General features: G+C 39.5%; 1 protein-coding gene across 4 annotated transcripts in view; it reads left to right on the forward strand.

Annotated features, from left to right (window-relative positions):
* Window positions 1–25473, forward strand: part of PCDH15 (protocadherin related 15) — a 388852-nt gene that overhangs the window by 338801 nt on the left and 24578 nt on the right. For all 4 annotated transcript variants that reach the window (XM_075504147.1, XM_075504150.1, XM_075504148.1 and 1 more), the window contains exons 26-29: window positions 1167–1382; window positions 5756–5844; window positions 17381–17557; window positions 24924–25142. In XM_075504147.1, the coding sequence (XP_075360262.1) occupies window positions 1167–1382; window positions 5756–5844; window positions 17381–17557; window positions 24924–25142 (701 nt within the window). The remainder of the gene's footprint in view (window positions 1–1166; window positions 1383–5755; window positions 5845–17380; window positions 17558–24923; window positions 25143–25473) is intronic.

The following is a 25473-nucleotide window of genomic DNA, read 5'->3' on the forward strand; positions in this document are numbered from 1 at the left end:
AGTGGCGTATCAAGGTAAACAACTCTTCACGCTGCCATAAACCCTGACTAGATTGTGATTATTGTTTTTGGTTTTTAAGTCGTGGTGAAGTGTGGATTTTACACAAAGACCTGCACCTTTTTGAAGTTAAGGGTGTTTTTTCTCCAACATTAGCTGAAGCCACAGGCTTAAGAAGTCCTGCCAATATTTTGATAAAAGCCTGCTAATAGATGCTGAAGCGTCCCAGATGCTGAGGCAGTGCCCAAGTCTAATGAGTGGGCAAATGTACAGGCAGTAATAAGCTACCATCTCGCTGACCTCTTCCTAGAAAGAGGACATGAAAGCATTATAAGGGTCCTCAAAAACACTCTCATCTGAATACGGGTACTGCCTTTTGAACAGGAGCATGATTTCTGCAAAGGAGTAGGTCTGGAGAGCCTAGAACGGGGCTATGCATGTTTGTCAGGCACAAGGTAGGTGAAATAATATAGCTCCCAAGGGCTGCCTAATAGATGCCAGGACTGCATCTTAATTGCAGCAGTTCAGCAACGGGAGAATGCCAGGGCAGGTTTGTATCCTACACTGGGTCTGTACATCAGATCCATTGTACAGCGTTGCAGGAATGCCACTCAATGCTTTCTTTTTTTAATAAAAAAGGATAAAATTATTCCAAAAATACATGTGCTCAATCACTGAGGGCACAGAATGTCTGTAAGAAGAGGGAGGACATTCTTGTTGAGTAAGTTTGTGAATGCATTGCTGGCGGTTTTTGTCTTTGATATTTAACATTTGTCAACAAGAATTTGGCAGTGGAGGTTTCTCAGAATTAAACTGTTCTTACCTGTTCAGTTTGTTGCAGACTTGAAAAGTCCATTTATATTTTTCTTCTTTTTCTTCTTTTTTTTTTGTTTTGTTTTTTTTGGGGTTTTTTTTTTGTTTTTTTTTTGAGCAGTTTAGTGCCAACACAAGAGAAAGAAATTGCTGGAAAAGCAAAACTGTGTGCAGCGAAGTTAAATGAACCATTTAAAATAATAGCAATATCTCCTCTCCGGGATCTAATGTTTTAAACGTCAGAGTGGAAGAAATGTGCTGGACCAATATGCAACTTTATTTAAAGGACAAGGTTAATGAGTCTCTGCATGCATACTTCCTTTATTTGCCTCTGCTTGTTTTCTTTTTCCTATTAGGCTGATGATAAAGACACTGGGAATTACAGTTCCATGCAATACAGACTCATCATTCCTCCAATCAAGGATGGTAAAGAAGGTTTTGTGATTGAAGCTTACACAGGGCTAATAAAAACTGCTATGCTGTTCAAAAATATGAGAAGATCCTATTTCAAGTTTCAGGTCATTGCAACTGACAATTATGGAAAAGGACTGAGCAGCAAAGCAGAAGTACTTGTAAGTATGAGCCAGGCATTTTCTTTATGGAATAATTCCTGATGAAATTCAAACACTACATGAAGTTTCATTCCAGGCAGACCTATAGGAAGGCCATAAACTGTGTGTACTTAATCTTTTTAAGTTCACTGAAATAAAGCTTTTTTTAAAAAAAAAACAAAAGCTTTTATGACCATCTGAAACATGTTCATGTTTCATGGCAGAGATACTGATCTCAGTCACCACACTAGACATGATGTTCAGTATTTTATTTATTCAATGAGCCATTGTTAATGGTTCAATTTAGATTCTAATTGTTTGCATTAAACATGGACTTAAGTTAGGTTCTGGGTCTTCTGGACCCAGATGACAGCAAAAAAAGCGCTGGTTTTGTGCATTGCAAGTATAAAGCAGGTCATATCTGTGTGGTCAGACACAAGCATTTACAGATCATCTCCACCTATTCTCTAAGCCAGCAAGGTGCAGCCAGCTCCCGTATCAAACCTGTGAAGCAGAGTTAGCGTGGCATGAAACCGCAGTTAATAAACCAAGCTGAAAGCTTGCTAACTTGGGCTGTACTCTGTGTTAACATGAGTACATAGCTTCTGGGTCAGAGTTAGATCTGGTCAATCTGGCTTGCAGTGCAGGCAATATCTCAGCAAACAGTCTCTGAAAGCTCAAGACTTACTGGGAAAAGCCAAGGTTGCCATGTCTTAGTTGCTTATGTCTTGAAGGGAGATGCAAGGAATAATTTTGGGCTGAGACTGTACTTTTAAGTTTTCAGGGAAGCAACATTTCAAAAATGGCACTAGCTTTAGGCCTTGAGCTTATGTTTTTGTGCTGAGTAAAGGACATTGACTTAGTCCAGTCACAGAAACCATCAAAGCTAAATTTCTTTAAAGCCTATATAACTTGATGGATTGGATTAATATTAGCATAATGTAATAGGGATGAAGTGCATTATCTAGTTCATGGGAACACTGTCAAATGATACAGATGATAGCCATAACACTTGGTATATTGAGTTATGCAGGAGTTCAGCAAATAAACATAATGTATGATGTCCTCATGCTTGACCTCCCAAAATGATAGGGCATCCTTATGCAATTTATGCAGTAACAGTATATTAAAATATAGCCAGAAGGCATCAACATTAAAATTAGAAAGTGAAGTATGTCTCATTAATTTATAGAGGTATCTTTAGGTTGTCTGAGTGAGTGATGAGCACTCTGGTACAGTGTTTTTGAGCAAGGTGTGAAAGCTTAGAGTAGCTGTGATACAATTACAGACTGACACCATCCCACCGTGGAAATTTGGGTTTGCACTGAACATGATCCATATGTGAAGATCCTTTCTAACTAGACTAAGCTGTTCCTGGGCTTCATGATTTGAACAGAATTTCTGTTCACACTGTGGTGTCAGGTGCTCAGAGTGGGAGGTGTTAATTCCTTTCAATACAAGCTCAAGGAGTGCACATAGATAAGGGAAATGAATTTAATTACGTGCAAAAGAATAAGCTGGGGGGGAAGAAGATAGCATTGCACTGGGAGGAGGCCTAGAGAGAAGAAGTGGGGCGACACCAGAGGGACAGTACTATGAAGAACCTGAGCAGAGCAAGGTATCCTCCAGAACTGGGGCCAGGATGCTTCCCCAGAGCCCTGGCACAGCTCTGTGAGCTGCATAAGCTGCCAAACCCACTGGTAAAATGTCTTCATGCTGTAGGGGACGCTCCGTGTGAGGGATACTAGTCCATTCCTGCTGGCTGGGACTGACAGGATGGCTCAAGTTAGACACCTGTGAATCTACAGTTTGGTTCCATGTGATGGAATGTCCCTTTTTAGCCTCTGGGAGACAAAAGAAAGAAATAAGAAATTACATTTTAAAATAAGTTTGCTGCAAGTAGGCACTTAAAGGTACTAAGTAAGTGTGGATAGTGAATATTCACTATGATATCATCTTTAATCAAATGTTTGTTGGGCTTTGGGGCAGTCCCAAGGCCCCTTCCTCATTCAGGTCTCAGCATAAGCTACTTTCAGGAATCCATTGGTTCCATATAATGATCAAGACTGTTTGTGGGCTCTGCCTTGCTTGATTTAAAAATTGGAAAGTGCCTAGTGAATGAAGCATGGGATCAAAGGGATATTGCTTAAGGGCTAGTGGTTATCAACAATTATATGCTTTTCCTGCCTCTGCTGCAAACTTCCAGTTTGTTGTGCTACTTATTTAATTTAACCTGGAACTTTCCTAGTTCTCACCAGTGTATTCTTCAGATACTTATGGACATGAGACATCTGAACATGGTGACTTCCAGCCCTATAATTTAGGCTGGTGCCTGCTATTTAGCATCACAGGACCTGGCTGCATTTTTGCTCAGTAGACTGGAAGTAGCAAAAGCTTTCTAAGGAATGGTGGGTCAGATGATCCCTGGTAACTGTGCCCCAAAAAGCTTCCAGAGAGTGGTGACGGTGGTGCCTCAGGAAGAGCCTTTGCTTTCCCACACCTTCCACCTCTGCTCCCAGCATGTTTCCATCTCTCCTCGAGTGGAAGGGAACAGTTTATCCCCACAGCTTTTTTTACAATGTAGTTAAATTGGACTTAGTTCCTCAACTTAATGCTATTTTTAATAATTGAAAAATGAAAGCTTTTACAAATGTGGATAGCAAGCAAGTTAATGTTACTATGGAAACCTTAACATTTTCTTGATTTTTGTTCAACACCCTTGTTTTACTATAGCTTGTCATGAATGTGTGTGTTTTCATATTTTTGTATATGAACAAGTAGTCATAATTGTGATTCCTTGAATATCAAATGAACTATTGCCTTTTTTTAACTGTTACATTGATGCAGTACTCAGTATATAGTCCTATGTACTATAGTACTATGGTACATACTCAGTACAGTGGTTGCTTGAATTGGCTAATGTAGTTAATTCTATTAAACTGTTCATTGCTTTAGAGTTCCTTTCAAAGATCTTAGTCTAAAATTTATTTTGAGTTCATTATAATTCTGTTTTTCTTACACAAGAGTCTGTACATGCTGATTAGTGCATCTGATGACATTTCAAGAACATTTAAATATTTCAAGTTGAATTAATCTTTAAAGCTGGTGAATCAGTGTTTGACGTGAAAGTATATTATGGCTTGTCTGCTGAATTGCTTACAGGACTCAGACTTCTGTTTTGAAAAACAGGGGTTGTTTCTTTTCTTTGAGAATTGAATTGGCTAACTCTGATTTTTAAATTTATTGGGTTTAACATTGTCCTACTTTTCCAAATTTACCTCCAGAATCCTCTATAGGGAGGTGGTTTGGAGTATGTTTGCTGTCATGCCTATATGGACATGAACCAAGTTTTAAGAAATGTTTTATTTTCTCCACCAGTGTGGGAAGTAACTGTTCCTATCACAACCTAAGGGGAGGTTGGCTGTGCTAGTGAAGAGAGAGCTATTACAAAATGCAAAAATATTTAAAAGGGAGGGAAATGCATGCAATCATTTTCCTGGAAGACAGCCTTCTCTTGGGATAAAAATAGCTTGAGGAGTCTAGATCAGGAGATGTGAAGCAGAGTTTGCCAAATCTGCTGAATTTCATGCTTGCACATAGTCCCTTCTACACCCTGACTGTCCAACCTGCTGTTAAGAAACAGAAGAATTACATTGCTTTTGTAGTAGAAAATGCTAATGTGAGAGATTTGTTCTGAGGTCAGTCGGTTCTCTCGTAGAATGCTGGACCTTTTTTTTTTTTTTTTTTTTAAAAAACAAAGCACACAAGTATTGAGTGTATTAAAAAGGCATTTTTCCTGTCCTTTTAAATAAAAGTACAATTGTAAAATGCACATGGTTATGCACAGTTTTATGCCATATAGAGGGAGAAGCTAAAAAAATTGGAGATTAAAATAACTTACACTGATGACTTCAAAATAGATGAACAATTTCCATTGTGATTTTCTAACAAAGTATAATTTATTTAGTTGAATTAATTTGGTATTTGCATTTACATTGGTGCAGACTGCATATTTCCAAGGTTGGATTTTCCTGTCAAGTCATCAAAAATACCAAAATGCTCATAAGTGATTTTGAATGTGGCATGTGGGAGATCCATGATTCTGTAAGTAAAGTCTAAACTATGAAGAACAGGTTTCTTAGTCCCCACCTTAAAAATCTATAATTCTGATGCAGTCCTGCAGTTACAGTTCTAGTTAAATCTTTGCCTGCTGTTCATTGGTTTTGGCTGCCAAGCAAAGCAAGATTTCCCAGCTCTCTTATTTGGAATTAAAATGAGAAATCCGTACATAAGGGCATGGCTGTGAAGGCAGGAAAGTAATTATTCCATTCTTTTTGTACGGGGAGGATGTTATGCATGGGAGTGCCAATTGAATTTCACTCTTTTGTTTCCAGGTCTCTGTGGTCAATCAGTTGGATATGCAAGTCATCGTCTCTAATGTTCCTCCCACCCTTGTGGAACAAAACAAAGATCAACTCATAGGGTAATAAATTTATTTACTCTACAAGTATCAGACAATTCACTGGTTTTGCATTTAGATTCAGCAAGGAGTACTCCCTTTATGCCATGATCTACTTTTTTGCGAAAAGATTTGAAAATGAGCAAGTGGGTGTTTTGATGGGGAGCACAACTGGTTGAGTGACAGCACTGGCCCCCCCAAATCCACATTTTGCCCCTCTTCTGGAGAAGGCAGAGGTACAGCACTTCTTTGCTTGCACATTTGCCCACTTTGCAGGTTCAAACTAAGTTCAGAGCTGCCCCTAATACAGACCATAGTGGAGCCTCCAAACACTGAGCACAGAACCTGCATCTGTCAAAATCCAGGATGTAAAGTGAAGAAAACACATCTTCAAAAGGTTGAGGCAGTGTGTCTGTGAGCTGTATTGCTTCACTGTGATTTTATTTGGGTGATGTAGCTGTAAGGGAAAGCAGAATTTAGAAAATTTATACTGGTACAATTAATACTACTAGCATCACTACATAAAATATTAATCACAAAAAATTGGTAATAGGGTGTCATTATTCAGGCCTAGCAGGTATAAAATGTTGTGATGGGGGGACGGGTAATTGGAAACATTAATGCTTTGCAATAAAAGCGAAGTATTTTATCATACTGGAAGCCAGCTAAAATCGTTTTGGTAAAATGTTTTAATAGCACTCATACACCACAACATCATCAGCTTCCAGGAGTCAGGTTTTCACTTTTAGCTTCTTTTTGTAAGACAAGGATGATTTTCTATACTTTGTGTCATCAGGCATAAAACCATTAATTAGACAATATGGGAAAGAAAATACTATAGGAAATAGTTTAAAAACAATCTTTGTACTCTCTGTCACTTGAATCAGTGATGAATGGCATTTCTCAGATTTCAGCAGGTCTGTTCCATCCTGACTGTTGTCATACCTTCTCCATGGAAACTGAAATACCTTAGGGTTGATGATGTAATCACTCACTGAAAAAAGAAGTGTGTTGTCTCTAAATGGCCCATGTCTTCATTGGGCTAGGAAAAAATATTGATGGATTTAATTCTGGAGATTTAGGACATGTTCCCCTTTTCTCTCTCTTCTTTGAGCCAGGTGTAAGTTAGCTGTCATAGATTCTAATGTCAGAAATGCTAATTTAAGTTCAGGCAATAGTCTGGATTCACAGGGACTCCATTTCCTAGACTGAAGAATAATAAAGGGGAGTCTGCTTGCTTAAAACTTAAGATCTAGCTTTCTAAAAGTGTCAGGTGTTGGTGTTGGCTGGAGAGACAAAGAACAGTATCTCTTTAGTGACACTAGTAGGAAAAGTTTGCTTCTGCTTTGCTAAGCCTTCAAGTTCACCTCAGCATGTTGCACTGGAGAAATGTTTCTTCACATAGTAATTTATAGCCTTCCTGGGCTTCTGTTTTCTTGAGTGGAGAAGATGAATATATGTTCTGTACCATGTGTTTCTGCATGACGTAGCACAGATCTCATGCTAAATTGGACTTCGGCTGTGTTTGCGATCTTCCCAGTTTTGGACTGCCCTGGAGCCCAAGGAGCCACCAGCAAAATACAGATGGCTATTACAGAAGGTGGTTTGAAAACAGGGTAGAACAAGCCTGGCTTGAATGAAGATTGTCAACTGCATGACACGTGTCGTGAGACTGAGTGTGAATGCTGCAATGGGTGGCATGGCAAGAACGGCAAGAGCAGATTGCATCTCACCTTTCTACCATCTCTGCAAAAATCTCTTTTTGCAAACACTGGAGCAGCTTGTTTCCAGCTCCCAGCAGGTCTCAGCAGTGTTCAGTGCCTCAACAATAAATTGTACTGTAACCATACCGTCACTTCTCTCCTCTGGGGCCCAGAGGAATAGCTGGCATATCCTGCCACAGTCTTGGAAAACGGCCCAGAGCCACATTCCTCAGTCTCTGTGCTCCAAAAAACTCTCTTCTGCCAGGTTGGAATCTTTTAAAATTTGTTTCATGCTGTTCTGGCCCTTGTGCGTGGAAGTCTCTGGCAGATGTGTAAATATTTCACAGTGAATGAAGCTTTTGAATGGGTATAAAAACAAAAAAACACAGCCAGGTTTTGAATTCTCAAATTAGCTTGGGAAGCCATTACCTTCATGAACACCAGTAGGCCAGCAAGTGAGTATAGTGTAAGAATTTCACTTCTAAGGATAGGCTTCCAAGAACAACCTTTGCCAGGAGAGATTGCATTAGCTTGTTTTGAAATTGTCGCATCCCTTATTGAAAATATTTGGAGAGAGCGAAAGTCTCAGAAATAGTGTATGTGTATGTGTACTTGTCTTTTTCACATAGAAATGTATTTATTTCATTGCCATCTTCAAATTTATTGGATTTTCCTCCTGAAGTTTAAAAGAATGCTATCTCCCTGTTCTTATAAAGGCTTTAATAATTCATGCAGGACATAAAATAATAGGAATTTGTGATTTTTCAATATAACATTTAACCACCAATTGCAGTACTTGGTCATGGAGAATTGTTAGGGAAGTTGGTAGCTGGGTCATTTTTGAAATTATAGTGATTTTTCACAATAAAATAAATAGAGATCTAAACTTTGGAGAACAAGTTATAAGAGATTCTCCCCAGCTGCCTGTAATTTTCACTAGGGAGTGGATACAAGGTATTAAGAAATATATAATTAATTCAGTTCTTCCACACTGGAAAGGCTTACTCAGCATAGTCCTGAGATTGTGTATGTTGGTTAATGGTCCCAATAAAGGAAGCATACCGTAGAAGAAAAGATTTGAAACGTCACTATCTATTTGGCTTAGGATTTTGGGCTTTTCGAGGGATACAATGGGTATGTCTTCAGCTGATGTTTCTGATAGTGTCATGATCCTTTGCAGTCATTCAGTAAGCTTTTAATGTCCAACTGCTTTAATGTCATCAACAAGCTTTTCATATCCTCTGGACTGCACATCAATTTCAGATTTGCCATTTCTCTCACCGACTTTAATTATGTCTGTTCAGATGGGTCCATTTATGTCTGCTACAGAAGATGACAGAGAAAATGGAGTGAGGCTTAGTGGAAAATTCAGTGTGTGTTCCTCTCCTTCAGAAAACTTGGTGAAGGCAAATGACACAGTGTTCTTTAAATATGGCAATGTTCATGAGTGCTTACTTGTTGGGCAAGGAACAGCATTTCAATTAGCATAAAATAGCTAACTTCATGCTCAGAGCATTTAGTTCTTTGGTTTTCACGTGGCTGCAACTTGAACCTCTAGCTAAAATCAGGTATGCCACATTATCAAGAGAGACCTGTGTTTCTCTCATCCCATAGGTAATAGAATGTCTTGTGAATTAAATTCCTCTGTACACACTTCTATAGATGGCAAATAATTTTCTCTGAAATGGAATAATGGAGTGGCTCAAAATGAGTGCTTTGAATACTCCATATACATTCCTCTTGAAAAGGCTGGTTTTGCCCTACAGTCTACAAACACTACAAAATGGAGATAATATTGCTTAGGGAACTTTTTTTTCCCTGAATTAGAGCTAGCCAAAACCATTTGGGCATCATTTTCAACATTAACATTAACATTTTTTGCATTGTGTGTGCTTTCTGAGCCAATCAGGTGGGTAAACAAAACACATTTAGCTGCACTTGGACTGCTCTGGATTTGTTAAAGAACAGTATGAGGATTATCTCCTCACTTTCAAAAATCATATGAAGTTTCCCATGTTGTTCTTCCCTCCCTGTAGTGAAAAGTGAGCCTGGAAAGAACGGAGTTCCTTTTCCATCCATATAAAGAAAATCTGTTAGTGGTAGTGTAGGAATCTTTCATTTGAAAAGAGGACCTGATGGAATCACCTCATGCTGCTAATAAATGTGCATAGATATAACAATAGATAATTGTTTTTTGTTTGATAATAAATTATGTAACAAGTTATAAATATTTAAACACTAAAATCTTGACTTCCCACATCAAGAATTTTCTGTAGTCTCTTGTATTTTCAGTGTGGTCTTGGTGGTGATTCCCTTTTTTCGTATTTTTACTTCCTAACAGACAAGTCACAGTGCCTGTATTAGTGCAAAGGTAGAGGTCCCAAAATGCTTGTACTAGTTGTATATCGTGGGCTTTTGAGCCTGCCTTCTCTCCGCATCAGTCTAGCATTTTTTGTTCTGGGCTGAGGAATTTAGGTGCGTCCAGCCTCCTGGCCAGACCTGCCTCTGGAAGTGGAATTCAAGTCCAGATGTCCTTGAGTAGCAGCTTTATCTGTCTTCTGAATGTTCATGTGTATCTTAATAGAGGTTATTCCCTACTTTTCAAGACAAAATTACTGGAAATAGCACATGTGATAATTCCCGGGAACTTTCCTTCATGTGTGTTTTGGCCTGTTATAAGCTGCAGTCCTTTAATACTGTAATGCTTATAAAAGAATGGAACAATTCTATAGTTAAAGAAAAACCACACTCAAACCTCTAATGCAATGTAGAAGTGACCAGGCAGTTTTCTACCAGAAGAAGGTTGGACTTGATGATCTTAAAGGTCTTTTCCAACCTATACGATTCTTTGATTCTGTGATTCTGTAATTTTATGTATAATAGTATATGAGATAATATATTTTTTATATAGGAGCTGCAATGCACAGTCCTCTCTTTAGGGAAATGTTTCGGAATCTAGATGATTTCCCTTCAGTTGTGTTTGGCTGTTGACAACATAGCAAATGGTGTTTTCTAATCTCAGTTGCAGAAGCCAGTTGGTGGTATTTAAAAGGGACAGCTTACGTGAGTGCTTTACATGGCACTTGTGTATATCGTATTTTATTTCTTTGTTCCTGCTTTCTTTTTTGTTAGAATGTCAGTATGTTCAGTAATTGGGAGAATGAGTGAATGCCTCTGAAATGTAGCATATTTATCAAGATGTGGCTGTGTATAAATGAAATCAGATGTTATGAGGCATCACTGGGATTCCAGCATTCTTGGTACGTTTAGTAAAGCCGGACACAACTACCCCTCGGATGGGCCACCTTAGAGTTGCTTGTTTGGAAATGCAGTGCCTCTGAAAGCGCTCTTGACTGTATTAAGACATTCAACCCTAGTGCACAGTGTTTTTTCTTCTCCTCAGTCCATGAATTGGTAGAAAATGAGCATGTCTCTCCTGCTGGATGTAGTTGCAGTATATAAATCATTCAGACTCATTAGTTTTCCCACGGGAGAAGTACCATTCCGTTGCTTGCTTTTATGATTTTTGCCACGTAATTACTGAATTAAGCCTAATTACACGTGACTGGACTTTTTGCATATTGGGGTGGTGGCAGCAGTGAACTTGCCATTAAGCACTCTTCACAGATAGCACTTAACTTTCCTCCCCATTATTAAATGTTCATTAGTCACAGGTACTGCTGTAGCTGCCTTGTTCTTTGCCTCAGCGTGCTCTGGCGCTGTATGGGTTCATTTTGCTCCTGGCCCTTCGGTCCACCTACCCTCTGCCTTTTTGCCTTTCACTTCTTTGCACTGTATTGTTTCATTCTAAATTAAATTGCAAAATTAGCAAACAAATAAATAATGAGATTAGAGGGACGTTTGCCACTGGCTGCATTGTATTTCATATCCACCCTACATTTGGCTTTGCTAGGAGAATACATATCCTGTAGTTCTCACTTTGTACAGTGTTTAACTGAGCCCATTCCATTTCTTAGCTGATCTTAGCCTCCCTCCACTGTAATCAGGATGATGAATAACATTAGGCTACCTTTATTAAGTTAGGTAGTAGAGACCAAAGCTTATTCAACTCCAGCTTTTCCACTTGCTACTTCCACTGCCAGCTGGGAAGCACGGGTTCAGCAATCTCCTTCTCCCCCCTCCTCTCAATAATGCTGAATGTTGTTCTGTTACTGTATTTTCTCTGAAGCGCTATAATGCAGTGCGTGGTTTCTCAGATAAAGCTGTAAATTTCTGCTTTATTCTGAAATTTGCTTACTATTGCAGTAAAAACCCTTTTGTGCTGAGATCTGAAGATGTGTCTTCTGGGCTAAAGTCAAGATGTCTGTATATTACTCTTCGGGTGAGTGTAGCGTAATGTTCCTTCTGCAACTGGGAAAAACGATACTGAAATAAAAAGTTGGAGTGCGTGTAGGTTTTTTGGAGGACAGGGTTGTACATGATGAGCACAAAAAGAAGAAAAGAAACTTTAACAGTATGTAAGAAAGCAAATTTCCTTTATGGTGTGCAATGCAATATGCCTTTACAGGATTAGGATAAGTACGTATAAAGACATCCTCTCTGGGTTGTTTTCTAAATAATTTAGATGTTGTTACATGCAGAGTAAATTGGCTCAGTGGTGCTCCTTCCTGCTAGATAACACGCCGTGTGTGTGATGTAAAAGTAGAAATAATCTTTGTCAAAAGGCTATTTTATAAAGAAGGAATAGTCTTAGGCTTGAAATAAACCCCAGTTCTGGCTTTTTTATTCTACGTTGCAGCACAAAGCAGGCTGACTTCGCCAACTAGTAAGGGTTTCTTGAGTTGTGTTGGCAGCTCCAAAGCAGCTCAGTGCCTCTCCAGAGGCCACAGAAGTAGTATAACCTTCCCTGTGCTGTATGTATGTTGTAATAAAGCATGTGGGAGCAGGTCACTGGGGCCCAAGTGCATCACCCCCCCCAAAGCTATCACTAACTGCACAGGAGGGGCTGGAATTGGTCCTTATCTATTTGTGAAAGTACAGTTTAAAATCCAACAGTTTAGTTGTCAGTTACTAACCTTGCAAAAAGTGAACACAGACAGAATTTGGCTGAAGTTGAGCAAAATAGAGAGAGTGTACTTGGGTTAAATGAAACACTTGAAAAGTCTGTATTGATGTGTACCTGCAGAGCTGAATGCTCTCATCTGTGCATTGTTGCCAAATTTGCTTCCATATTCAAATATGTAGAATAATAAATTCATTATTATTACTAAGTTATTTTGGGGAGCTTTCAGTGGAGGAGCCAAAGGTTATGCAGGATATCTAGTCTTCAACAGTTGTAGCTCCAAGTCTATGGTACCAGTTATTCCAGAGTCCTGAAAGAAACAATGAATTCTTTTTTTTTCTCATTTCTTAAAATATTTTTATGTGCTCCAGAAACACAGCAGGCTGTCAAATTACTAGAGAACTGAAACATTTTTTTCCCATAGAATTTTCTGCTAAGAAAATTGTGCAGTAATTAAATTCAGGTACTGGTGAGGATCTAAAATGTTCTGCAAATTGAATTGTTTCTTTTGTTTGTGTGCTGATTCAGAGGCTATGCATACAACTTAGCAATTTGTCTCAAGGATATAAAACTACTGGAATGTTGCTGTGCTCTTTTGGGCCATGTCATGCATCTTCTCTGCCAGGGACAATGGAGGGTCATTAAACCTTGCTGCTGACTTACCAAGTCTTACACGATGACTATTAGTGTAGTTGAGTTGCCATTGCTCCTGGTCTCCCATGCGGTTGATTCCGTATCTCATATTTTGAGGTGAGATAACTGACTTGTATGGACTTCCACATTAGTTTCCAAAGAAGCTTCCAAGTGGTCCTTTGCATCTTTCCCAGTAGCAGGATCTCTCCCATGCTGGGGCACGCGTCTGGCATGCTGGATCCATGCAGCTGAAGGGAGAAAACAGCACGTTGCTGCAATGCCAGGGTGCACCGCTTAATTTAGGCCTGTGTTCAGCAGGGTCTTCTCTGCCTGTAATGGGGTGCAGCAACCTCAGCCCTGCCATGCGGCATGATGCCTCAGGTGCGCATATAAGCTCATGGACATAGTGCTGAGTGTGGCCCAGGAATGTGGTGCCTTATCTCAGATTTGGGGTTTTGTTCTGCTGGTTTCAGAAATGTTCTGGGAAGCAGAATGCCACCAGCCAAGGTCAACAGCTCAACAAACCAACATACTTGTATTTTTTTGCCTTTCCATTTCTTTTGCATCTAAAGATGAAAAAAATAATCTCCGAGTTTTCAGGATATTTAGGGCCACATTATGTCCTCAATGACAGTGAAAATCCTCTTGACCTTCATTTCATTTCACTGGTGTTACTGATGGAAATTCGGAAAGCGATGGTAATGAAGATGCACTGGGAGGCATTTCTGTTCATTACATTATGTCTGCAGAGCTAAATGGAGTTAGAGCAGTAGGAAAGTCTCATTGCTGGTTCTACCTCTCACCACTGTTGGGAGGATGGTAATTACCCTTGTTGATTAACAAGTGACAGACTAATTTTAAGCTAACTTTTGCTGATAAATACAGTAGAACTGCAGACGCTGTTGTTACTTTAAGTATGCATTTTAAAAATTGGTTCTTGTGAGTACTACTACAAGCAGGTGGCCGCTTTCAGTAGAGTTTTAAAACACTACAGTGTTTTAAACATCACAAGTTCGGCTGAATGACTTTTAAAATAACTCTACAGGGAACTGCCCTATTTAAAGTGTATTCTTTAATTGCTACTTTTCAGTCTTCAGTGCATTTTTATTATATATTTCAACATAAACATGCAATTTGTGTGTTTCAGATGCAATATTACTGTCATTCCACTATACTTTGTGGTGTTTCTTGCAATGTCAGTTAAAGCCAATGGCTGCAATGTACCTGTTTCTCATAGTCAGAAAATAGTATACTATTTGTTCTTGTTTTAATTTAATCATGTTTTAGCAAAGATATTCTCAAAGGCAATGAATTCCAGCAGAAGCTTTGCCAGGAATTTCTGAGAAAAGGGTATGTTGCTACCAATTCTGCTAAAAGTGAACCTACATTATAACTTTCCAACCTTACAGGGCATTTCTGTGTTGGGTGAAATAATAGTTCTGTGCAAGGAAACAAAAGCATCCCCCCCCTGCAGTAACAGAAGATGATTGTGTACTAATTAGGAAGGTAAATCTTTTATAGACTTGGTCTATCTGAATCCTTGTGCAAAATGCCATTCTAAAGATGGTTATTGTCTCTTTTAGTCACTTACATTCACATAATGTTTGGGGTTCTTTTTATAGTAATCTGCATATCCCAGATTTGTTCTGTCAAGTTTTACCTGGGGGAATTATTGTTACTGAGGTGCTGTGACAGGTTATCACCCTAGCTGCCAGTTAAGTGCATGCCAGAAGCAGAGATGAGTGGAGTTTACCATATCTGCAAACAACAGGAGTGCTTGTTTTAGAGGACGCCAGTCAACTAGCAACGTGTCAGACAATCTACTATTTTTATTTTCCCTACAAAAATAGCTCTGCACTAAGAGTATATATTCACTGCTAGGCTAGGACCTGGGTCTGACAGACTTGGATTTTTCAAAATCTTACAGAAAAGCTTGTATTTTAAGGGCACACTAAACTTTCTCGCAAAGAGCAGAGAAACTGGGTGGATAAATGTGAATCAGTGGTCTTGAAAAATTGAGATGTTGATACTGCTTTGACAGCATTACTGTACTTCAGAAATCTTGTGTCAGAAAAAAACCCAACAGCAAAATGTAACCTCAGTAACTGCAAAAGATTTTATTTAAAACAAGAAGTGACTTCTTAAAGTCATTGATGTACTTTTTCGAAAATTTGTCTTCCTCCGCACCCTAGTGCATCCTTGATATATCAGGCAGCATGTTCCCTCTCGTTCCCTTGCTTTTGCCTCCAACTCAGCTATTGCTTTTTGATTTTATATTCTGATCACACAAATTAGCCCAGAAAATCTTGTGTTTTCCCATAACTCATAGTTCTGATGGAGTGTTTAGCTTTCCAGCTTCTCTTGTTTATTTCTCCATACTTTCTTGCCCTTGTATCCAGTATTGATGATATTTGCTTTTATGCCTTTGTTTATAAAACTCTCTGTGGGCTTTAACTGAACCCTTCTCATTCCCAGTTTGGAAACCTCATTGTGCTGTTAGCATGTCTGTGTGCAAAGACGCTCTTCCCGTTTTCTCTGAGATGTATTCTGTCCTTGCCCAACAGCCATGGTTAAAGCTATTCTGATGGCACTAAGCAGCTTTCCGTTTTCCTTCTGGCTCCATCCATTCTTGCCAGAGTTGGGGTCCCCACCATCTTGGCTGCCAGCCCCAGCTATGGTCTTAATGGGAGCACCAGTTCTCCCTGTTGCATACAGAATTTGAAGGTCATCCAGCTGAGCTGTAATTCTTCTAAACCTCCTTTTTTTCGTTGGATGCACAGTGCAGCAAATACAGAGAAGCAGTCTGCTACAGGAACTCAGAAAATTTCATGGGCCTCACTAGAGCAGCAGACCAAACAAGGAGGAAGGAAAAGAATATATTTTTTTAAAAACTTTATTAAGGTATTGTCCTTTCTTAAAGCAGTTTGTTAGAGCAGTAGCGAGTTATGCTTATAACTTTCCATGAATTCTCCATATCTGAGGTACAACCATGCTTGCAATCTGTGCAGAAACTTTCAGGTGCTCAGTGAGGTCTTTTCCCCGTCAGTTTGGTGCTTCTGCAGGCACGCTGAAGGCATTTCAACCTGGCATAGGCATAAGTATTTTTTGTTTGTTTGGAGGGATGTTCTGCAAACAGCCATTCTCCTTTTGACTTTTTGAATACTTTAGGAATAACATCACATGTTAGGACTTCTCCCATAAACAGTTCTGCATGGAAAACTTAGAAAAAGATGAGATTTTGAATTTAGAACAAAGGCTTCCAAAAGTGCATACTAAGATGTCTACTAAGATGACAGTCAGTTGTCAGGAAAAAAAAACAAAAAGAAAGGAAAGAATATTCAGTAATAAAGAAAATTGGTCACATGACAAGAACTAATAAAATGACCAGTAAATGTCATCTTCTCTAATAAATTTTAATTCCCCAGAATTGCATTTATCTCATGTATTGACGCATTGCGATTCATGTACATATCCACAGAGTGTGCCATTCTGGTCTGGCAGATTGTAATGAATCCTTCTCTTTGGGAAAAAGAACAGATTTGTTTTGGTTTATAGTTGTTACGCCCTTGTTATCTCGGGCATAGCTGCCGCTGAATTCTATCAACCTATCTTTCTTCTGCTTGTAGAGCTTCTGCAGTTTATTTTATTTTTTTTCCTGTGGTAAATGTGTCAGCTCGATATTCCAACTTTCTTACGGCTGTAAAACTTGCTCATGCCTTTTGGAGTAGCAGGTGTTCTGGAACCTGATATATTGTCCTATATTGGAGGGCCAGATAAATATCCCACCGAAAATGGTTGAAGTAGTTGTTTCTGTGGGTGAAAATTTATTGCATGCACCCTGTGTAAGGCTGGAATTGAAGAGTTCTGAAATCATATAGCTTAATAAAAGAATGACGGGGGGGTTTATGAAATATAGATGGTGTTTCTCATGAGCCACTTAAAACTCAGCTGATGTGATAAATACAAAGAGCTAGACTTAAGGACACTGTTTCTGGTGACCTCTCCTAACACTGCTAAGCTTTTCCCAAGAGTTCAGCATTTAAGAGGTTATATTGGAGCACAGATTTTTTAAAAGTGCTCTGAAGGTTACTGTCCTCCTAAGCCTGTGGTTTTTGTCTATTAGTATCTCATTTGGGCTGTTGTCAATCTTGGATCAGCACAAATAAATCACTGCAGCGTTCTGGCTCCATCTCATCTTTAGGATTTTGGAACGCTATGTCCAAGATCAGATTCCCGGTGCAACGGTCGTTGTGGAATCCATTGGTGCACGGAGATTTGGGGATGGGTACTCTGAAGAGGATTACACCAAGTCTGACCTCATGGTCTACGCAATCGACCCGCAAACAAATAGAGCTATAATGAGGAACGAACTTTTTAAGTAAGTATATTATTTGTTGCTCTGCCTATATTTCTATGGACTGTTTTGAAGCCTGTTGGTCTGTCTCTGTTAGCAAGTGATTCAACACAACAGGAACAGAAAAATCTATTGAAGCAGTTGGTGCATGCCCCTACACCTACCCTATGTGCAGCTTGGGAGTTTACAACTTTACTAGATTCAGTCCATTCCCTTGAGCTGAATGGCTCCAGTACGTGTGATTTAGACACTGTCACCATGAGAGCTTGTGTTACGTTTGGTCCACCCTGTGGAGGAGCTTCCAGTTTAAATTCCTCTGAAGGAATTTACTTTCTATGTACCAAAACTTCTCTGTGATCTCCAGGCAAGGGCTTTGGTGCTCCAGTCATTGACCTTCAGGATTTCTGCAGTTTCCATTTGGAGCATATCTCTTTCTCTTTTCTTTTTTGTGGAAACCAAAGGAGAAGAAAGGGAAGGAGAAGGAAGAGAGGTGGTACGCACCTAGTCTGAAGCATAGACATCAGGGCATGACCCAGGTGTACATCTACATGCAGGAAACCAGCAGTGCTCGCAGGTGGCCAGTGGGCTGAGCAGACAGGTCTGCATGGGCCCATCCCCACCAGCAGCTAGAGGAGATGGTGAACAGCAGTAGACAGGACACCTGTTTTCATAATTTGACATTGTTTTGCCTTTTCAGTCGACTTCCAAATTAGCAGTTAAATTCCAGTGTCACATAAAACATAAGAGGTGGCTTTTTATTGACTGGTTGTACTCACAGCATGTTGCCAGTGAACGAGCCAGCTCTGGTCGCTGCAGCAGAGCGGTTTGATAGGGTGCCACTCTGCCTGGGCTTTTGCACCTTAGCAGAGCTCTGGTGGAATAGCAGTCTGGCACACTACTGCTTTGGGAGCCAACGGTAACTCCGCTCACTGCCTGCATAAGACGAGAAGCCAGAGATTACATGGGTAAGGAAATGAAATTAAGGTAATCTCTTTACATGATTTTTCTGAGTCATCACTAGCGGCAAGTAGGTTCTAAGACAAAATTAGTAACTCAGTCCATTCAGCTGCCAATGTATCAATATGGCCATAGAATCATTTTGTTAGAAACTATTTTTTTGTGTTTCAGCATTCTGTGTGTGATTCAAACCAATGAAAATGTAAATCGGGCTCCTCTTCTAAAGCAGCCGCTATCTTTTGGGGTTTTTTTGCATGTGTTTCACCTTTGTGTTTGCTTTTTATCTTGGTGAAAACTAGACCAGACTGTTCCATGATGGTATAAAGCAGCATGTCAGCCGGCAGCCTGAAAAGCAAATGGCTGTGAGCCATCTCAGTGGACTGGGATTGAAAAAGAGCTTGTTCTCCTGAGCTCTTAATTTAGTACAGATGAATTATAGCATACTAAAGCTCTGCATATATTCAGAGTTTATAGGTTGGAAAAGATCACTGTGATCAGTCTGACCTAGTATAATAAAGACCATAGGAACTCCCAAAATTAATCCTGCTTTAAGCATGTCTTTCAGCAAAGCAACTGCTCAAGAAAATCCAATCAACTACAACCTTAATTATTTAAGGGTAATTATTTTTCCTGTCAAAAATTAGGCCTTGTTTCTTTGATTTAATTTGTCTAGATTCAGTCATAGAGTTTTATTATAACTTTGGGTGCTAGATTGAAGCATCCAGTTGCTGCTTTGAATTTCTGGTTCCTACCAAGGTCTAGGCTTATGATCACATCATCCTCTTAAATTTTTTCTTGAGAAGTTCCTTGACCTCTGCACTCTGGGCTATGTTTTAATTCTTTTAATCTCTTACAGTTTTCTCTGAACCCTCTCCGGTCTTCCAGCATCACTTTCTGAACTAGGAATATAAAAATCAGATGCAGTTTAGCAGTGGTAGCTTTCAGAGCGAGCGATGGCAATACAGCCTCCTTCCTTCTAGTGGCCATTTCTTGTTTGTAGGTATCTCCATGGTCATACAGTCTTTTTAGGTCTCAGTGATGCACTGGGAGTTTGTGTTCACTTGTCTACTGCCAGAGATGCTGATCATTCCCAGAATGGGGTCTCTGTGATTTTGTTCCCAATTGTATTCAAGAGTGGAAGTGGAAATTAAGGAAACCTGGCAGGAAGCCCGCAGAAATCCCTGATAAATAACCATTTTCCTTTCTCTCTAAGGAAAAGTGCCAGTAAATCTGCTTGCAGTGCTCCTGTAAGTGACTGTTGTACCTCAACCCACTCCCAAAAGTAGTCTCAATAAAATGTATCTTACTGCCTTACACCCAGACTATCTACTGATCTCTCTTCATCATTACTTTTCCATTTTTACAGTTTGTAAATTCATTGAGGTTTGTGTTTTCTTCCAGTCGTAGCCAGTTTAGAGTATGGCCAAAGTAGGATCCCATTACAAATGCTCAAGGTCAAAAGGACATTCTTCGGTGCTGTCCAGGTTCAAAAAATTTATGTGACCTTGATGACAGTTGAAAATTCTGACACCCTTTTACTCCTCACTTTGGAAAGCTCTCTGCAAATCTACTATTACTAGTATATGGAAGTGAGCTAGTATCTGTGCATGGAGGTGGTTAGCTCTTTCAACTCCATAAAAAGAATCTTTTTCTGATACAGACTCTCTTCATGGTCAGAAAATGTGTCCCTCTTCATTTTCGTGCCCTTTGAAAATATAGGAATGTCTTTTTAGGGATGTTTGTGTGTCCAGTGAAATACACAGAATAGAATAGAGTTAAGATAAGTTAAAAAGCAGTTTTTCAAATGTGAAGGGAAGGTTATTAATTTGCCTGGTCTGCAAATGTATGGGGTATCAGCTTAGAAGCAAGCTCATTAAAATGCTCCATGTGCCTGCATACTCAGCTTTTTTATTATTATTATTTTTATTTTTATTTTCTCTCTTCAAAAGCTTTTAAATATTTAAATCAGCAAAATCCTGGGGAATGCTTTTCTGGATTTAGGGTAGAGGTGAGTAAGTGTCAGCTTACTAAAGTAAGGAGAAAAATGAAGTGAGAGTTTTGTAGCTTGACATCTGAAGTTAATAGCTTTTTGCTAGCAAGTGGATGAACCTCAAGAGATTTGGCTCAGCTCGGATGCTTACCCAAATCTAAAAAGAAATTCCTTCTGTGACTATCTTTCCTGGAGTTTTGATCTTTAGAGGGATGGCTCAATGTTCTTCCTGCCCCAGTCACAGGGGCAGGACACAGTAGCAATGGTTGTCCCCTCATTGGGAAGAGATTGCCAAGAGTCACAACCGTCCTTCTGCCAGCCAGGAAAATGCTCCAGATCCTAGCAGAAAAGAGATCAATAAGAGGAAGGATCATTTAATAAACTGGATATGTATGATGGGAGAAAGGTTAGAAAGTCAGAAAGAGATGGAGCACCCTGTTTTAAAAACTTATTAGCAATAAGGAATATAAATTTAGCCAAGGTATTTTCCAAGTGTTCAAAAATTTCATGATGTATACAGAACAGAGAACTGTACCAACAGCACAGATTTAGCACATGAATTCTGCCAGTTGTGATTTTAACACAACTTACACAATTATTGCATATTGGAAGATACCTGTGGCTTTTCTTAAATGGGCTTTTTGGGAGCACCCTGCTGTGTTTCTGCTTATAAAACGTAGTGGAGGCCCTGACTTTAACGGAGTTTATGTTAAACCTGTCACTGTTTGAAAACAATTATCTGCGAAGGTCTTTTAAGGAACATGGGGTAAGTTGAGGACAGAGTGGAGCAGAGCGACCTGTTCCCCTTTGCAGGTGGATTACTGCTGGGATATCACTGGTGACTCATCCTTGTTGGTGCTGGCAGCCAGGCACAAGTCAGAGCAGTGTTGGGGTCCCAAAGGTGCTTGGCTTTACACTGGAGCTGGGAGGAAAAGATAGTCAAGACAGCTAATGCTCAACAGCAGCTGAGCAAAGCCACACTCATGACCAGCTACAGAGCTACATTTCTACAAGAAGTAAAGCCCACTAAACCAAAGCTAATGTTTGAGGCTCCCATAGTCATCTCTGGGAAATGTCACTCCAATACATCAGGCAGGTCATGTCCAGCAATCATTTATGAAATGAACAGATACAAGGAGATGCACTGTGCTCTGGATGTGCTGGATTAATGCTGATGTGCACAACGACAGCACATGCACAGGCTGTGCCATACTCGCTACCAGGCTATTTTGAATGGGCTGCCTCACATCCAGAAGTCCCAAACAAGTAGCCCAATCCCACATATTTGCATTCAAGCAAAATGTTTGGCTGGAAAACAAAGACATGATTTAGAAGTCATGGACATAACAGCCATGCTGTGTTCGTCGCTGCCACCTGGGGAAAACCCATGTGATTTTTCTCTATCCTGCACTTTGTAAGACTGATACGCAACGAGAGATTCATACTTTTCCTTAACACTGTTACGACTGATTACCTGACATTTTTATTAATCAGGAATCTGTCTGGTTACACCAGAAAATGAGTCTTAATAGTAACTGTGCTTTGTTATTTCCTCCCTCTACCACAAACTCCTAAAAGACTTTGAGGCCACTTAGATAATTTTACAGACTGAAATGATCAGCCTCCTTTTTTATCTTTTATGTGAAAGGGGGTTTGATTTATTGGAGCATAAAAACAGTTTAATCCAGAAAATTTCTCCTGCATATATTAAGTGGAAAATGTCCACCATTAAAAATAAAATGCTTACCCTGTCTGAATCTTTTGCACAATGTGTCATGTTTCATAATGGAGTAAATGTGCACGGTTGAGTTATGAACCTGTTAAAATAGGGTTTGTCAAGAAAATGGTAACAGTTTTAACTGAGAGATTGTTAAAATCATCCAGAGGTTTAATGCTGTCCTACTTTGAATGCTTTTGCCAACTCAAAGGACGTGTAACATGCACCAGTGACATCTAGTGTACAACAAAAGAATTAGAGCTCTGTTTATACTCGGTTTATGTCTTGTGAACCATCATTGCAGGTCTTTAAGCTGTGAAAAGGGATTTTTGCTCAAATACCGGGAAAGTGTATTGCGGAAGAAATCAAGGAATTAGTTGTGAATATTAGCACAGCATACTAATACAAAGGGAAATGATTCTTCAAAACGCCTTGGGTTGCTTTTTGTGAGAGTGTGGGTCTGTTAGTGAGCAGCCACTGCTGCTCTTTGAAGTTAGTATCGTGAAACCAGCATCATTTCATAATTTGGGATGAATTGTTCTGCATGTTACGTTATACACACACGTTATACACACAGATCAGAGTGCGTTCTCCCCAAAGTTCCAAAAAAAACAGGGGCAAACAATGCTACGAGAGTTTATCAGTAAATTAATTTCAGAGGAAATAAATTGTAAGAAAATAACACCCTTTAAGAAATCGTCTTTTAGGAGTGTAATTTCTGCCTCATGATCAGACTAAGGAAATAAAAGCTATTTCAGACTTTCTTTAGACATTCAGAGTTTATATGCAGAAATCCTTTCAGAATGGTTTTTTTTTTTAGCTGTTGTTTTTTTTTTTAATCTCAGCATTTTTCACTTGACTTTCTTTCTCCAGGAGAACCACTCTACATGTAAAGGTCTGGGGTTCTGCTGTAGCTAAGAGCCAACAGGATCCTCCTCCATTCTAATGGGTGCCTCCTGCTTTGATCTTTATAGCTGGAGCCTACTACTTGGCAGCTTGTGAGACAGTCAATCCTCACTTCAAAAGTGATCCAAGAATTTTTAATTTTCCTTTGGAAGTTAAAGCCTTGGCCAATATATTTTTTCAAATAAAGCCTTGGCCAAAATATTTTTTCAAACTCCTAAAGTAAATTTCTTTAACAAACATACTGTTTGCTATCAAAAAGTCATCCAATAGAAAATTTTCCATCATATGGGAAATGAGGTCATTTGATTAGGATTTACATTTGGCTACCTGTCTTTAAACTGCGGATTATCAGATCAGATACTGAACTTCTTCCACTGCATTTGCTTTTTCAGAGACTGTTCCAGTCCTTTGCTTGGTAACTATGTTGTTCCAAGTTCCTCTCATAGGTGATGCACAAACAGAAGATGGACATTATTATGGGTTGCAAGCAATGACAGCAGCACATGGTTCCTGGTTAGCTAATACCCTAGTTTTGCCTAGGACCTAACTCTCTTACCAGTGTGCCTCGTAGGCCTACTTGACCTACTTGACGCCAGTGATTTTCTGATAGCTGTATAGATAGCCTATTGTTCCTGTAATTAGTAATGCTAGTCAAGATTGTTCTGGTATCTGGCAGTGTTTGGAGAACCCCTGAAGTTTAAATTACAGTTTATTATAAGCATTTAGTGCTTTTCCTTTTAGAAGAGGTGTGAAACTCCAGAAGAAATGGCCTGCATCTTCTCAGAAAAAAAAAAAAAGAGGAGGCAGTTTACAGTAATCTCCATCTGTCATCTTTTGTGACCTTCAATTTGACTTCAAGGAAATGAGTACAGATGATGTAGCATTTTCTAAAATGCTATTGTTATCCGTGTTAAAATTGTCCTGTATCTCTCAGGAATGTTGCTACAGCTTCCACCCCAAAATTGCCGTGACGGAGAAGATGCTGTCAGATAGCCTGAAGCCAGTGAATAAACTCCCTCAGCACTGTGCTAAACATTGAGAGGGCACATCCTTCAGCTACTCTGATGTTCACTCCCACTGGAGATGAGTTCATCAGATCATCATCCCCCTGTGTTTTCCTCTTGCCATCAAACAGTCATGCTATAAGAGGAAAGTCTTACTCAAATAATTCAATACGTAGTACCAGCAGTACAATCTAAGAAAATAGCAGAGACACAGAGGCTAACTAGACAGAGCAGATGCGAGAATGAGGTTCAGAATTGATGCAGCTGGAGGGAAGGGGGTGGGGATTAATAAAAGTTTAATTTTTCCAAATCCCTTTTCTTTTTAATACTGAAAGGGAAGTCAAAAGGGAACGAACTGTAGGCTATCCCTCCAGCCAAAGAATTTCCCTAAGAAGCTGAGGAAAGTCCTCTAAAAATTACCTGCTTTTAGAGTAGCATCAAGTTGATCTTTAGGCCAGAGTGGTCTTTAGGGATGTGTGCAGGAGGGTTAGTTAATCCTCTGCAACAGGCCACTGAAGGAAAAAGCACAAAGCAAGCTGTTTGCCATGCTGCTCTCAGTGGCATGGAGAACTTTTTGCCCCTAGAAATTAGTATAAGCTTCAGCTCACCTCTCCTTTTCAGTGTTTAAACTGTGTTCTGGTATTAAGTACATTAGAGTTATCACTAACACAGGGATTACAGGGCATTACTAATATTCTTAAGCATATAAAGAAGAGGTATGTGCTTTATCAGACCACAGTTATTAACCCAACTATGCAGTAATTCAAACACAGTTAATGAACTTGGCTGTAATAGTTTTCTTTTGTGACATTGAAGGTTCCTGGATGGCAAACTGCTGGATATCAATAAGGAGTTTCAGCCATACCTGGGGCAGGGGGGACGCATCCTGGAGATCCGCACCCCAGACGTGGTAGCAAATGTCAAGAAGCAGGCGCAAGCCGTAGGCTACACGGAAGGCGCGTTACTTGCTCTGGCCGTCATAATCATCCTTTGCTGTATGCCAGCTATTTTAATAGTTATGGTCAGCTACAGACAGTAAGTACTCCTTTTTGTGGTAGCAACGTTGTTGTAGGGATGCTACATTTCTTAGCAGAACTGCTTTGAAAATTATCCTTCATTGCAAGGAAATTATTATACAGGGAAATAATTTTAATTTCCCTCTCACCACAAGAGTTGGTCACTGCTTGATGTGGGCTGTGCATGAAAAGAGAAAATGCATGGGAAGTGCATCTTGATATACTTTGTAAAGTTGTGGTGCGGTAACTGTTTTAGAATACATGCCGAAAGACAAGATCCAAAGCTAGATGTTTGAAACACAAGTGTAGATTCAGAGCTGAATTCCATGGGGGAAAAAAAAAAAGAGGAG

The sequence above is a fragment of the Mycteria americana genome, chromosome 6 (assembly GCF_035582795.1).
Source record: "Mycteria americana isolate JAX WOST 10 ecotype Jacksonville Zoo and Gardens chromosome 6, USCA_MyAme_1.0, whole genome shotgun sequence".
In the NCBI taxonomy this organism is placed as follows: Eukaryota; Metazoa; Chordata; class Aves; order Ciconiiformes; family Ciconiidae; genus Mycteria; species Mycteria americana.